Source organism: Mycetomoellerius zeteki, unplaced genomic scaffold (assembly GCF_001594055.1).
Source record: "Mycetomoellerius zeteki isolate Tzet28-1 unplaced genomic scaffold, Tzet1.0 scaffold31, whole genome shotgun sequence".
NCBI classification, from domain to species: Eukaryota; Metazoa; Arthropoda; class Insecta; order Hymenoptera; family Formicidae; genus Mycetomoellerius; species Mycetomoellerius zeteki.
In genome coordinates, this window is record NW_017257294.1 from 7,158 (window position 1) to 21,232 (window position 14,075).

The 14,075-nt window shown below is 30.0% G+C and overlaps 2 protein-coding genes and 1 pseudogene across 2 annotated transcripts; all 3 read right to left on the reverse strand.

Moving 5' to 3' along the window:
- Positions 1–900: 900 nt before the first annotated feature.
- LOC108724659 (putative gustatory receptor 28a) lies at positions 901–2,351 on the reverse strand (annotated as a pseudogene).
- A 3,346-nt stretch (positions 2,352–5,697) lies between these two features.
- LOC108724556 (putative gustatory receptor 2a) lies at positions 5,698–7,116 on the reverse strand. Its single transcript, XM_018450991.1, has 3 exons — positions 6,106–7,116; positions 5,871–5,957; positions 5,698–5,802 (listed from the first exon to the last, which is right to left on the reverse strand). Exons 1-3 carry the CDS (start codon positions 7,114–7,116, stop codon positions 5,698–5,700), a joined length of 1,203 nt encoding a protein of 400 aa, XP_018306493.1.
- A 2,452-nt stretch (positions 7,117–9,568) lies between these two features.
- Positions 9,569–10,980, reverse strand: LOC108724557 (uncharacterized). Its single transcript, XM_018450992.1, has 3 exons — positions 9,922–10,980; positions 9,743–9,829; positions 9,569–9,676 (listed from the first exon to the last, which is right to left on the reverse strand). Exons 1-3 carry the CDS (start codon positions 10,978–10,980, stop codon positions 9,569–9,571), a joined length of 1,254 nt encoding a protein of 417 aa, XP_018306494.1.
- Positions 10,981–14,075: the final 3,095 nt, after the last annotated feature.

The following is a 14,075-nucleotide window of genomic DNA, read 5'->3' on the forward strand; positions in this document are numbered from 1 at the left end:
ATAATTCCTTTGATTAATTATTCCACCTCTGGTAAATGTTGCCTCATCTGACCACATTATTTTAGATGGAAATAAAATATCATTGTGGCATGTCTGAAGGTACCAGTTACAAAAGTTCAATCTGTTCCAATGATCTTGAGGTAATAAATTTTGCACTTTTTGAATGTGGTAGGGATAGCGATTATCTCCTTTTACAGTTCGCCAAATTGTTTGTGGTGACACTCCCAATACAGCCGACGCATTCCGAACGCTGGTCTCAGGATGATTGTCAAAATGTTGTAAAATACGATTCCCTGCCTGCAAATCTCTTCGTAACGCTGCTTGAAATCGGTTGTTTTCTTGTCGAATTGAAAATGATCCAGTCTCTCGCAATCTATTAAATGTCAACATAAACACTCTTCGGTTTGGCACTCTTCTGTTTGGAAATCGTCGTGCATATTCTCGCACCGCCTTTAAAGCATTACCGTTGCAGAAACCGTATACAAAAACCATATCAGCATATTCACTATTAGAATACGTACGCGGCATATTGCAAAAGACAAAATTCATCTACTGTTAAAGGCTTTCAAAGAGCGACTGACAAATTCATAACAGAAAGTGGAAAATGTAATCAAATATGTCGGTGCTAGATATGGCAAGAAATGTAAACATTTTTTTTCGATTTCTCTGAAACGGAGCAAAAACGAGCATATGTCTATAGGACTTTTTTTCTTAGTTTTTTACTCCTCTACACGCTCCCGAAGTTTTGCCATTTAATTTGGAAACACCCTGTATATATATATATATATATGTACATATTCTTATGTTATAAAAGAGAAAGGCTTAACTATTTAATAATCTCGTTCTCTCTCTCTCTCTCTCTCTCTCTCTCTCTCTCTATTGTTAATTATATCTTTTTCATTAAATTATTTGTGTACTATTATTTGCTGCCGTTGCGTTGCATAAACGCGCAGTAATCAAAAATTGTACTAAGATTAATAGATATGTAGCTACGTTACTCACTATCTAAAATCAGATTTAAAAATAAATAATACATATCGAATTAATTAAAAAGCAAATAATTATTCATTTACCGCAATAAGAAGAGTAACATCCACAAGGAGACCTTTCGCAGAGAATGCATTTTCGCGATGCAATATTTGCACGGAAAATAGCTGCAACTGCAAAACGTGAGAGTATACTTAATTACAAGACTCTAAAACCAATAAAGATTTGTTAGATTTTATATAAATATAAAAAAGTTATATTAATAAGCGAAATGTCATGAGACAAACATAAAAATAAAATTTTATGTTTTCAATTACCTCCTCTGTAATCTGTTTATCTGAGATATTGTTAAGCAGATCGTGAACGGTAATTCCAATCTTCATAGCCCTGTCTTTACCGGTCTCACAGGCCCATACTATCAATACTATTTTTATACAATAAATTATGGTATGCACCATCGTAAATATATGATAAAATAAATCAATCGTGCTGTCCTCAAACATGCTAATATTCCAATTCGTTATATAAAAGTATAGATGGAAAGTGAGCTGAGAAAAAGTCATAATTATAGTAGCGAGGATGTGCAGACTGAAAATTGTGTTTAGCATTTGCACTGTATCGCTAATTGCTAGATGCTGCTTCTTCAAAGCCTTGAGCTCCATTAACAGGAATGAATTTTTTTGCTCGTGATAGATCCGCCTCAAGAGATGCGGCTCATCATTGATAATGAGTTCCCGCAAATTTATTAAATTGTCATCGATCATTTTAAAACAGGCCTTCAATATACAAACACAATTCATATACAACATATCCATTTGAAATTCCATTAGATGAATGTACGGTACAGGCACTTTGTACCAGGTAAAATCCAATTTAGAACAATAAAACACTTCTATTATGATTAGAAGGAAGAAACCCAAGATGTCCTTTGCATGGATCACCTTAGATAATTTTTCATACGAATTGAGGGGCAGTTTTGAAGAAACATTCATTATGATTTGGAGCAAGTGCATTCGAGAGTCACTCAACATGTATGCGACGACCGCCATAAAATTAGCGCATATGTATAAGCAGTTGCGTTCAAGAGCCTTAGGTATATTTCCGACATAAATTGTTCCAGCAGCGTTAATCTCATAGAGCACTACTAGCACGTAAATACTGAAAACACTAAGAATAAAGATTGCTAGAGTGTTACGCTGTTTAGAAGTCTCGAAAATTGAACCATTGATTTTGTACGGAAATGTTCCAAGAATACTGCTGAAGATAAAGCAGGGATACATCAGCGATTGAAAGTCCGTAGCATGAAACAGTTGCCATTTCTTCCACATATTGTACTTGGCGCCTCTTTAAAGTTTCAATGACATGTTAATTATTACCGGTGTACAATAATTTATATCAATCCAGATTACACTGCCAAAGAATTATTATTCGTTTATACTTTAGCATAAATGTGAGTTTTACTGCGATAGATATTTCTGAATATAGTCTTCCCTTTGTTTATAACTACATGTAGGCTCTTCAACAAACTACACCCGGCGAGCTTTAGTTAAAAACTGCAAGCGGTTGCTGTATCGAAACAATTCGGAGTTGTTAGTCGTAAAGTAACCATGGAGCTCTTCGATCGGTATACTGTATAATTGTTATACAGAGTATGATGAAACACACAACCGTAATTGCTATTACTTATATAATTTATCACAATCGTATATGTATGTGTCAAATAGGGAATATTGACTACGTTATACTCTCTACAACCTTTAAAGTGGAATCTAATTCTAAAGAGTGATAAAGAGTGACAGTTGAGTCAGTATTGGAAAAGATTGGCTTAATTGTTAATTTTTAAGAGAGTAAGATTTCACTCTCCAAAGTTAGATTCTACTCCAAAGATTTTAGAGAGTACAGGATCAGTAATATTATGAAAGTGTCTTTAATTGTTTCTAAGATGTTACTGATCATTTATATATAGCATGTTGTTAAGCATTGTTACTCTCCAATTTTAAATATTAGATTTTTATTGAACACATATATAGGGTGTTATTTCTATACCGCAATGTTAAGATTGTGTGTATGTGTGTGTGTGTTTGGGTATGGGTGATTTGTATATGTAATGCTTAAAGATATTCAAAATATTTATTTTTTACACATTGCTTATTTTTTATTATTGCTTACTTTAAACAGCATTATAACATCTCGTTTATATGATATATTAAAAAAACAACTATTTCTTTGTAATAACGAAATGGTATATATTAAACGTCTGAATGGCGCTAACCCCATGTTAATTTAAAATGCAAAATATACATTTAAGTTTTTAAAACTTTAGTATAAATAATATTGTAATAATACTTCTTATGATACAACAATATCAAAATACCAAAAACAGATAAAATTTTGATATTAATTGTTGACTAAAACAAATAAATTATCTGTAATGACGACGAATAAAATTCTTAAGGATTACATGTGTTACGTCCAATTCACATAGTGTACAACATTGAGGTTTTATTTTAAATTGTTCATCGTTATATTTCCAATAATCACTTATAGCATCGATAAAATAAATGCTTAATTCCTATTTATTTGTATTTTTATATTATTAAACCTTGAGTTATTGCAAAACAATGCATGGACATTTTGAGATGAAAACTGAAATGTTAATTAAATGTTTTCTTAGATATTAGAAGTAATTTCAAAATTATTAGCTTATTGATACTAACATTTATATGTTTTAGTTAGGATATTTAATAAGCTCAAAACGATAACTTTCACAAATGTATTTATTATGCTTTAAAGCATATGAAATCAAAAGAAAATATAGTTTCATACATTAATTGAATATTGTTTATACATGATACAACGATTTGTCTGTACATATATATATATATATTTATGCACGTATTTTTATGGCGTTAAAAAAGAGAATATCTTTGTTATTTAATTTGATTGTTTCAGCAATGTCAATTTCATAAAGCATTTTTCGTTCGTAAATGCAGAAAATACAAACAACAACAGTTGATAATACGTAACGCTGTTTGAAAGTTTCGAAAGTCGAACCGTTGATTTTGTACGGGAATATTCCAATAATGTTGCAAAAGGTAAAACAGGATCAGCGATTGAAAGTCCGTAGCACGGAGCAGCTGCTATTTTTCCCACTTTTTACACTTCGTAGCTTCGTATAATTTTGTTGACAAACTGAACATCAGTAAAATATGAATAATGTAAAATAATAATGCAATAACTTGCATTATAAGCTACATCATATACTGCTTAAAATGATTATATTTTATATTATAGTATTATTGCAAATTTTTTATATTTTGTATATTGTTGTATATTTAGCGCGAGAATTTCTTTCTGAATATATAGCCATTGAATTCTAACAAGTGCATAAATATAGACTTTTTTTCATTGATTTATACTCAGAGAATTTCAGTTAATAGCTGCACAGTTATTGCTATCTTGAAATACTAGTGCTATTTGTTAATAGAAAGTAACCATGATGCTGTTCGATCGGTAATTATTACCTTTAGTATTGTGTATTATAAATTAAAATGTAATAAATTTTGCTTAATTGGTATTACATAAAGTATTCGTTACAATTAAATTTTTTTCCATTTGTTATAGTGAAATTTATTACTTTATGCTAAATAAATAACTCTAAAAATATTAAATGTTAATAACAGGAATATAAAATAATAATAAAAAAGGATGTATTGTAATGTAGTGGACAAATTAAAAATAAATGTTTTCGCCGAGGCATGAAAATATAATTATATGTGCATGTGTATAAATAGAAAATATCACTTATCTACTATCACAAAATTACATAGCTCAAAACGATTGTTTGAAACTATTTTCTTATTGTAAATATTTTAACTTGTTATAAATTTCTGTTGTTTATAGAGATATTAAAAACGTTATTCTTCCTTGTTTATGTAAAAGAAGTAGAAGATACACTTTGAATTGTCTTAATAGAGCGTTAAGCCAATGTTATTTTAAAACGCAAAATACATTATTAAATAAGCGGTGACTTCTAATATTCATGATTTAATAATAAAAAAATAACAGAAAAAGATAAAAAAAAATTTTGCATCAACTGCTAGTAATAAGAAACATACTTTTTTAATAATAATGAAGAAATTCTTAAAAATTATATGTGTCATAGCATATAACTTATAATATTGACATAAACATTTTATTTCAAATTGTCTATAGCTAAATTTCTACAACCGTTGTCAGTACAGCATCGAATAAATACAATAACTTTTTATTTTTATATTTATTCGCATATTAAATTTTAAGTTATCGCAGAATGACTAATAATACTTTGAGGATCTGATGTACCCAGTAATTGAATATTTTTTATATGTTAAAAATAAATTTAAAATTATACTAGCTCATAACGAAATAGTTATTAAATCAATTAACAAAAATAAAACAATATTTTTTACATTCATTTTTTTATTATTATTATACTATTTTATCATTATACTATTTTATTATTATTATTATACTAAAAGAATACATAAGCGAAAGTGTAAAATATTAAAGACTTATTTCTAAAATACACCATATAATGTTATAAATGCATCATATGTTTTATCTGTATATACATATATACGTGAACATAGTCTTATGTTATAAAAGTGAAAGCCTTAACTATTTAATAATCTCTTTCTGTTGTTAATTACATACTTCCTAATCCATTAATTAAATAATTTGTGTACCATTATTTGCTGCCATTAGGTTGCATAAACGCGTAGTAATAAAAAATTGTATTAAGATTAACAGATATGTAGCTACGTTACTCACTATCTACAATCAGATTTAAGAATAAATAATACATATTGAATTAATTAAAAAATAAATAATTGTTCATTTACCGCAATAAGAAGAGCAACATCCACATTGAAACCTTTCGCAAAGAATACATTTCCACGATGCAATATTTGCACGGAAAATAGCTGCAACTGCAAAACGTAAAATTATAGTACATTAATTACAGGACTCTAAAACTATAATTGATCTATTAGATATTATATAAATATAAAAAAGTAACATCAATAAACGAAATGTCTTCAGGCAAACATGAAAATAAAATCTTATTTTTTTAATTACCTCTTCTGTAATATGTTTATCTGAGATATTATTAAGCAGATCGTGAACAGTAATTCCAATTTTCATGGCCCAGTCTTTACCGGTTTCACAGGCCCATACTACCATTGTTATTTTTATACAATGAATTATGGTATGCACCATCGTAAATATATAATAAAATAAATCAAACGTGCTGTTCTCAAACATACTGATTTCCCAATACGTTATATAGTAGTATAGATGGAAAGTAAGCTGAGAAAAAGTCATAATTACAGTAGTGAGGATGTGCAGACTGAAATTCATGTTTAGCATCTGCACCGTATCGCTAATTGCTAAATGCTGTTTCTTCAAAGCCTTGAGCTCAATTAATACGAATGGATTTTTATTCTCATGATGGATTCGTCTCATGAGATGCGGCTCATCGTTCATGACGAGTTCTCGTAAATTTACTAGATCGTCATCGATCCTTTTAAAACAGGCCTTCAATATACAAACACAATTCATATACAACATATCCATTTGAAATGCCATCAGATGAATGTACGGTAAAGGCATATTGTACCAGCTAAAGTCAAATTTGGAATAATAAATCACTTCTATTATGACTCGAAGGAAGAAACCTAAGATATCCTTGGCGTGGATCAGCTTAGATAGTTTTTCATACGAATTAAAGGGCAATTTTGAAGAGACATTCATTATGGTTTGGAGCAAGTGCATTCGAGAGCCACTCAAAATGTATGCGATGACCATCATAAAATTAGCGCATATGTATAAGCAGCTGCGCTCAAGAGCCTTAGGTACATTTCCGACATAGATAGTTCCAGCGATGTTAATTTCATAGAGCACTACTAACACATAAATACTCAAAACACTAAGAATGAAGATTGTTAGAATGTATCGTAGTTTAGAAGTCTCGAAAGTTGAACCATTGATTTTGTACGGAAATATTCCAAGAATACTACTGAAGATGAAGCAGGGATACATCAGCGATTGAAAGTCCGTAGCATGGAACAGTTGCCATTTCTTCCACATTTTGTACTTGGCACCTCTTTAAAGTTTCAATGACATGTTAATTATTACCGGTGTACAACAATTTATATCAAGATTGCCAAAAAATTATTCGTTTATACTTTAGCATAAATGTGAGTTTTACTGCGATAGATATTTCTGAATATAGTCTTCCCTTTGTTTATAACTACATGTAGGCTCTTCAACAAACTACACCCGGCGAGCTTTAGTTAAAAACTGCAAGCGGTTGCTGTATCGAAACAATTCGGAATTGTTAGTCGTAAAGTAACCATGGTGTTCTTCGATCGGTATACTGTATAATTGTTACACAGAGTATGACGAAACACACAAGCGTAATTGCTATTACTTATATAATTTATCACAATCGTATATGTATGTGTCAAATAGGGAATATTGACTACGCTATACCTACTCTCTACAGCCTTTAAAGTGGAATCTAATTCTAAAGAGTGATAAAGAGTGACAGTTGAGTCAGTATTGGAAAAGATTAGCTTAATTGTTAATTTTTAAGAAAGTAAGATTTCACTCTCCAGAGTTAGATTCTACACCAAAGATTTTAGAGAGTATAGAATCAGTAATATTATGAAAGTGTCTTTAATTGTTTCTAAGATGTTACTGATCATTTATATATAGCATGTAGTTAAGCATTGTTACTCTCCAATTTTAAATATTAGATTTTTATTGAACACATATATAGGGTTTTTAATATTTCTATACCGCAATCTTAAGATTGTGTGTATATGTTAAGAGTGTGTGTGTGTGTGTGTGTGTGTTTGGGTATGTGTGATTTGTATATGTAATGCTTAAAGATATTCAAAATATTTATTTTTTACTATTGCTTATTTTTTATTATTGCTTATTTTTTATTATTGCTTACTTTAAACAGCATTATAACATCTCGTTTATATGATATATTAAAAAAAATTATTTCTTTGTAAAAACGAAATGGTATACGTTAAACGTCTGAATGGCGCTAACCCCATGTTAATTTAAAATGCAAAATATACATTTAAGTTTTTAAAACTTAAGTATAAATAATATTTTAATAATACTTCTTATGATACAATAATATCAAAATACCAAAAACAGATAAAATTTTGATATTAATTGTTGACTAAAACAAATAAATTATCTGTAATGACGACGAATAAAATTCTTAAGAATTATACATGTGTTACGTCCAATTCACACAGTGTACAACAATGAGGCTTTATTTTAAATTGTTCATCGCTATATTTTCACTAATCATTTATGATATTGATAAAACAAATGCTTAATTTCCCCCCTTTTCATTTATATTTTTATATTACACCTTGAGTTATTGCAAAATGATACATGGATATTTTGAGAAGAAATGTTAATTAAACGCTTTCTTACATATTAGAAGTAAGGTAAACGTCCCAGTGTCTGGACATGTCCGGACACTTACACAAAATTTATTATTATTAATCTCAAATGCTTTTTTTATTACAGTATTATAATTTAATTGCATTTAAAGATTACAATCAAATTATAATATTACGTTTTAAAAAGCGTATTTGAGACTAATATTAGCTTAAATAAATAAAGTGTTATGTAAAAGGATATAGGTTATGTCTGGATATAGGTATATGGCTACGTTTACACCGTGCGTTTAGTCCGCGATCTATACGATAGATGTCTTTGTTTAACCTACAGGATAAACAAGGACATCTATTGTATAGGCCGCGGCCTATATGCGGTGTAAATGTAGCTTATGTCCAGTCACTGGGATCGGACAGTACCTATGTTCGGAGTTACACAAAACTTTATTTATTTATATTAATATTAATCTCAAATGCTTTTTTTACCTTAAAAATCAATTTGAATCAGTTGTCTTTTGTCATTAAACATCTATTTATATTATTATTTTCTGTCAGCATATTAATTTTCCAATTGTGGTCGGACACTGGGACAATTACGTTTCAGTGTCCGACCGGCTTGTCCGGCCACTGGTACATTGACGCATTCTATTATTTATTTAAATATTGTAATTAATAATTGTTATAAGTGGGTTCAAATAATTTTTCCTTGCTTAAGGGAGTCTTGAGTTTTCAAATGAATACAAATATTTATATTAAAAACCTTTTTGATTTTATAAATTGTATTATTTATGAGAACCTAATGCTTAAACGTCCGGCTACTGGAACATTTACCTTTCAAAATTGTATTAGCTTACTGATACTAACATTAATATGGTTTTTGGTTAAAATATTTAATAAGTTCAAAACGATATCTTTCACAAATATATTTATTATATGTTTTAAAGCATATGTAAGCAAAAGGAACTATAGTTACATATATTAATTGAAATTGTTTATACATGATATAACGATTTATCTGTACATACATATATTTATGCATGTATTTTTATGATACTAAAAAAAGTATTTCTACTATTTAATAATATATTTTTCGCTATTAATTAATATCTTTTTTAGAAAGCTATTTGTGTACCATTAATTGCTAGCCCTCCGTTGCAAAGTGGCGTTGTAAACAAGAATTGTAATAAAATTAGTACGTACGTAGTTACGTTACCCACTATCTAAAATCAGAATTACGAAAGTAAGCAATACGTATTGAATTAAGAAGCAATTAATCGTTCACTTACTGCAGTGAGAAGAGTAGCATCCATAACAAAACTCTTCGCGGAGAATGCATTTCTGCGGTGCATTATTTGCAAGGAAAACAGCTGCAACTGTAACATGTGAAATTAAAGTTAAACACGGGATTACCGTTATTAACTCTGCAAAATTTCTTTTAATTAAAGATACTTTTTTAATAAATTACCTCGTTTTTTATTTGCGCATCTGAAATATAATTAAGTAGATCATGAACGGTGGTACCAATGTTCATAGCCTGATTTTTACCGGTCTCACAGGCCCATACAATCAACCCTATTTTTATAGAATAATATATCATAATCACTAACAAATATATATCATAAATTTCGTTGTCCAGATGGTTCGTTAACGTGCCACTTCTCCAATGCACTATATAAAAATACATATTGAAAGTGAGTTCGGCAAAAGTCATAACTGTAGTAGCAAGGAGTTGCAGACAAAAAATCATGTTTAGCATTTGCACTGTATCGCTGATCACCAGATGCTGTTTCTTCAAAACATTGAGTTTCATTAACAGAAGTGGATTTCTACGCTCGTAATAGATTCGCTTCGGAAGATATGGCTCATCGTTTATCACATGCTTTTGCAGATTTATCAAATTATCGTCAATTCTTTTGAAACAAGCTTTTAATACACAAACACAATTCATATACAGCATATCCATCTGAAACACTAGTAGATTAAGATACGGTACAAACACTCTATGCCAATTATCGAAATCCAATGTATAACAATAGAACATCGTTAGTCCGATTAAATAGATGAAACCGAAGATGTCCTTAGCATGAATCAATCTAGACAGCTTTTGATATGAATTGGTAGGCAGTTTTGAAGAGATATTCATTATGGTCTGAAGCAAGTGCATTCGACGACCGCTTAAAATGTATGTAATGACCGCGATAAAGTTACCGAGTATATAAAAACAGTTACGCTCAAGTGTCTTAGGTACTCCTTTAAATTTGATTGTTCTAGCAATGTCAATCTCATAAAGCACTTCTAGCTCGTAAATGCAGAGAATACAAAGGACGACAGTTGGTAATATGTAACGCTGTTTAGAAGTTTCGAAGGTCGAACCGTTGATTTTATATGGGAATATTCCAAGAATATTGCAGAAGATGAAGCAGGGATACATCAACGATTGAAAATCCGTAGCATGGAACAGTTGCCATTTTTTCCACTTTTTACACTTGTTGCATCCTTGGAATTTTGTTGATAAATTGAGCATTATTGGCAAGAATATACAAATATACAGCACCTACATTATATACTATGCTGCACACGAAATGATTAATTTTTATATTATAGTATTAGTATTATTGCGATAGAGGGTTTCTTTCTGAATATATATTACATAATCTAACATAGACTTTTCTTGGATCTACACTCCGAGCGTTTCAGTTAATAACTGTAAGTTGTTATCGTCTTGAAACACTAATTTCATTTGTTAGTAGAAAGTAACCATGGTGTTCTTCGATCGGTGATGATTAATTACCTTTGTGCATTATGAGTTAAAATGTAGCAATTGTTGCTTAATTAGTATTACACAACATATATTATAGTTCATACGACTTATTTTATTTCGCTAAATAAATAATTAATATAATATTAAATATTAATAATATAAAGAAGAAATGGATTCTAATGCAATAGACAAATTAAAAATAATTTGTCTAATGCCGGCGATACTGTAACTTTCAAGCCTTATAACTCGAAAAGTACTTAATGAAAAATAACTTTATTATAGTGTTTTGGGAAGCTCTTGATACCAGCTATTAGATTCTGGCATCAAAAATAAGGTATTCCATTCAAAAAAATCAATTGGCCTTGACCTGACCTTGGTGATGCCATCCAAAGTTAAATCAATGGTACCTTTCTATGTTCCCCTCCGAACTATTACAACTTTTGTTTGAAACATTTTTCCGTATCTACCATAGTTTTTGAGAAATCTTAATGCATTATTTTTAATGGGATTTATATTATTTATACACATATTTTCATACGCTGCAAAAAAAAGGGTAAATGTTCACTTTTACACAGTCAGCCCCAAATGACTTCCGAGTGACCTTGACCTTGACCCTCAAGAAGATCAAGGTCACTGATCTTTTCCGTCGCTCGCTATTCGTTAAAAAGTTCGTAAAACAATTTGTATACACAGAATTTTGGAACACAAAATACATATGAGATCATTCTCGTTTCACATAATATTTATTCAACACATAAATAACATTTTGCTTATATTTCACTTTAAAAATATTATATTTCAGGGGGAAGAAGGAGTGAAAGTCGAAGGTGAGAGTCGCGCGCTCTCAAGCAGGGGCTTTCTGCCAAGGGGTGCACGACTTTCCACGCGAAGCGACTCTCACCTCCCTTCCCCCTTGCTTAGGGACGCACGACTCTCATTTCCCCCCTTCCTACAAAGGAGCGCGCGATTCTCACCTTCGACTCTCATCCCCCCCTCCCCCTGCAAAGGGACGCACGATTTTCATCCCTGGCTCTCATCCCCTCTCCCCCCTGTAAAGGGGCGCGTGACTCTCACCCCCGACTCTCATCTTCTCTTCCCCCTGCGAAGGGGCGCGCGACTCCCAAACAGGAGGACAGACTTTTTATTTTCAAAAATTTATGTTTATTAATAAAATATATTTATTAATAAACTTTTTAACGAATAGCGAGCGACGGAAAAGATCAGTGACCTTAACCTTCTTGAGGGGCAAAGTTAAGGTCAAGATCACTCGGAAGTCATTTGAGCTGACTGTATAAAGGTGAACATTTATCAAAAAAAGGGTATCTTGACTATTTAATATGATTTTTCATTAATTAACGTATCTCTTTTTCGTAGTATATTTGTGCAACATTATTTATTAGCTCTTCGTTGCAAAAATTCATGGCAATTATGAATTAAGATTAGTATACGTACATATAGTTACGTTATCCACTATCTAAAATTAAAATTATGAAAGTAAACAATACACATTGAATTAATTGGGAAACAAATAATAGTTCACTTACCGCAGTGAGAAGAATAGTATCCACAACGAAATCCTTTGTGAAGAATGCATTTTGTGGAGTACATTATTTGCAATGAAACGGCTGCAATTGCAACATGTGAGATTAGAATATAAGTTAAATACAAGATTAAAAATATTATAACTGTTACTAATTCTGCTACATATTTGTTTCAGTTAAAGTATTCTTTTTATGAAAAATTTCTTTGTTTCTTATTTGTGTGTAATAAAATTATTGAGCATATAAAAATCAGTTACGATCAAAATAGAAAAAACTAGGGATGAAAGTAACGATTTTGCTGCTAAAGCCCCTCTTCTAAATTACTACTTACACTTTTTTTAATTTTGGAAGATAAATTATCATTTCTTTAATTATCATTGAGTATTAATAAGAATAATTCAAAGAACAATTTTTTAAAATAGTTAAACATGCTTTCTTCTGGAAACTATACTGAACTAGAAACTACTTTATTATACTTGTTATTACAGCCCTACTTCCGTATGTTGTAATAATGACTAAGAACTATTGTAACACATTTTAAGATAATTTTTAAAAAAGTATTTAAGGAATATATATATAAAAAGTAGTTTATTACCAATCAAACTGTCTTACTAGTCTATAAACTTATAACTATAATAATAAGTGATTATTTAACAATAAAAATAAGTGATCATTTATCCAAACAAGGCAAATGAACGAGAGAGCATACGTGCATGCTATTCAAATGTACACTTAAAACTTTACAGTCGTATTTACAAAGCATTACATTTTTTGAATATGTAAAAAAAGAAAGATAAGCATCATGTTGTATGGGCATTTCATACACCCCAAGCAGCAAAGCAGGGCATTTTGACAAAATTACAGTCAGATCGCCCTAATTAAGTGAAAAATTACCAATTCTCGATATAAAGAAAGTCTTAAAGATCAAATATCGTTTGAAGTCTTATATATATAAATCTTAATTTATACTGACTTACTGATATTTATATTGATTTGTTTTACTTTAATGTAAGAGCAATAAAAGATTAAATTATCATATACATGCATACAAAGGCAAACTTTTATACTATTTGTGTATTAACATCTAGTTGCAATTTAATATGATTTACTTGTTTAAATGTATCATGTAAAACATTATAAATATATTAACAAGAAATTTTTCATTTTTAATATAATTAGATCTGTTATATAATCTCTCTTTTACTGCACTTACATTAAAGTTAAAACAAATCAATATAAATATCAATAAATAAGTATAAATTAAGATTTCTACATACACATATACATATATACAGGGTGTTTCCAAATTAAATGGCA

Excerpts from the sequence above, each read along its gene's own strand:
- LOC108724557 (XM_018450992.1), bottom strand. The coding sequence starts at position 10,980 with ATGCTCAATTTATCAACAAAATTCCAAGGATGCAACAAGTGTAAAAAG. Across the intron at positions 9,830-9,921 it reads ATGCGCAAATAAAAAACGAG|TTGCAGCTGTTTTCCTTGCA; the intron begins GTAATTTATTAA and ends CACATGTTACAG. Across the intron at positions 9,677-9,742 it reads ATGCTACTCTTCTCACTGCA|ATAGTGGGTAACGTAACTAC; the intron begins GTAAGTGAACGA and ends TTCTGATTTTAG.
- LOC108724556 (XM_018450991.1), bottom strand. The coding sequence starts at position 7,116 with ATGTGGAAGAAATGGCAACTGTTCCATGCTACGGACTTTCAATCGCTG. Across the intron at positions 5,958-6,105 it reads ATAAACATATTACAGAAGAG|TTGCAGCTATTTTCCGTGCA; the intron begins GTAATTAAAAAA and ends TACGTTTTGCAG. Across the intron at positions 5,803-5,870 it reads ATGTTGCTCTTCTTATTGCG|ATAGTGAGTAACGTAGCTAC; the intron begins GTAAATGAACAA and ends ATCTGATTGTAG.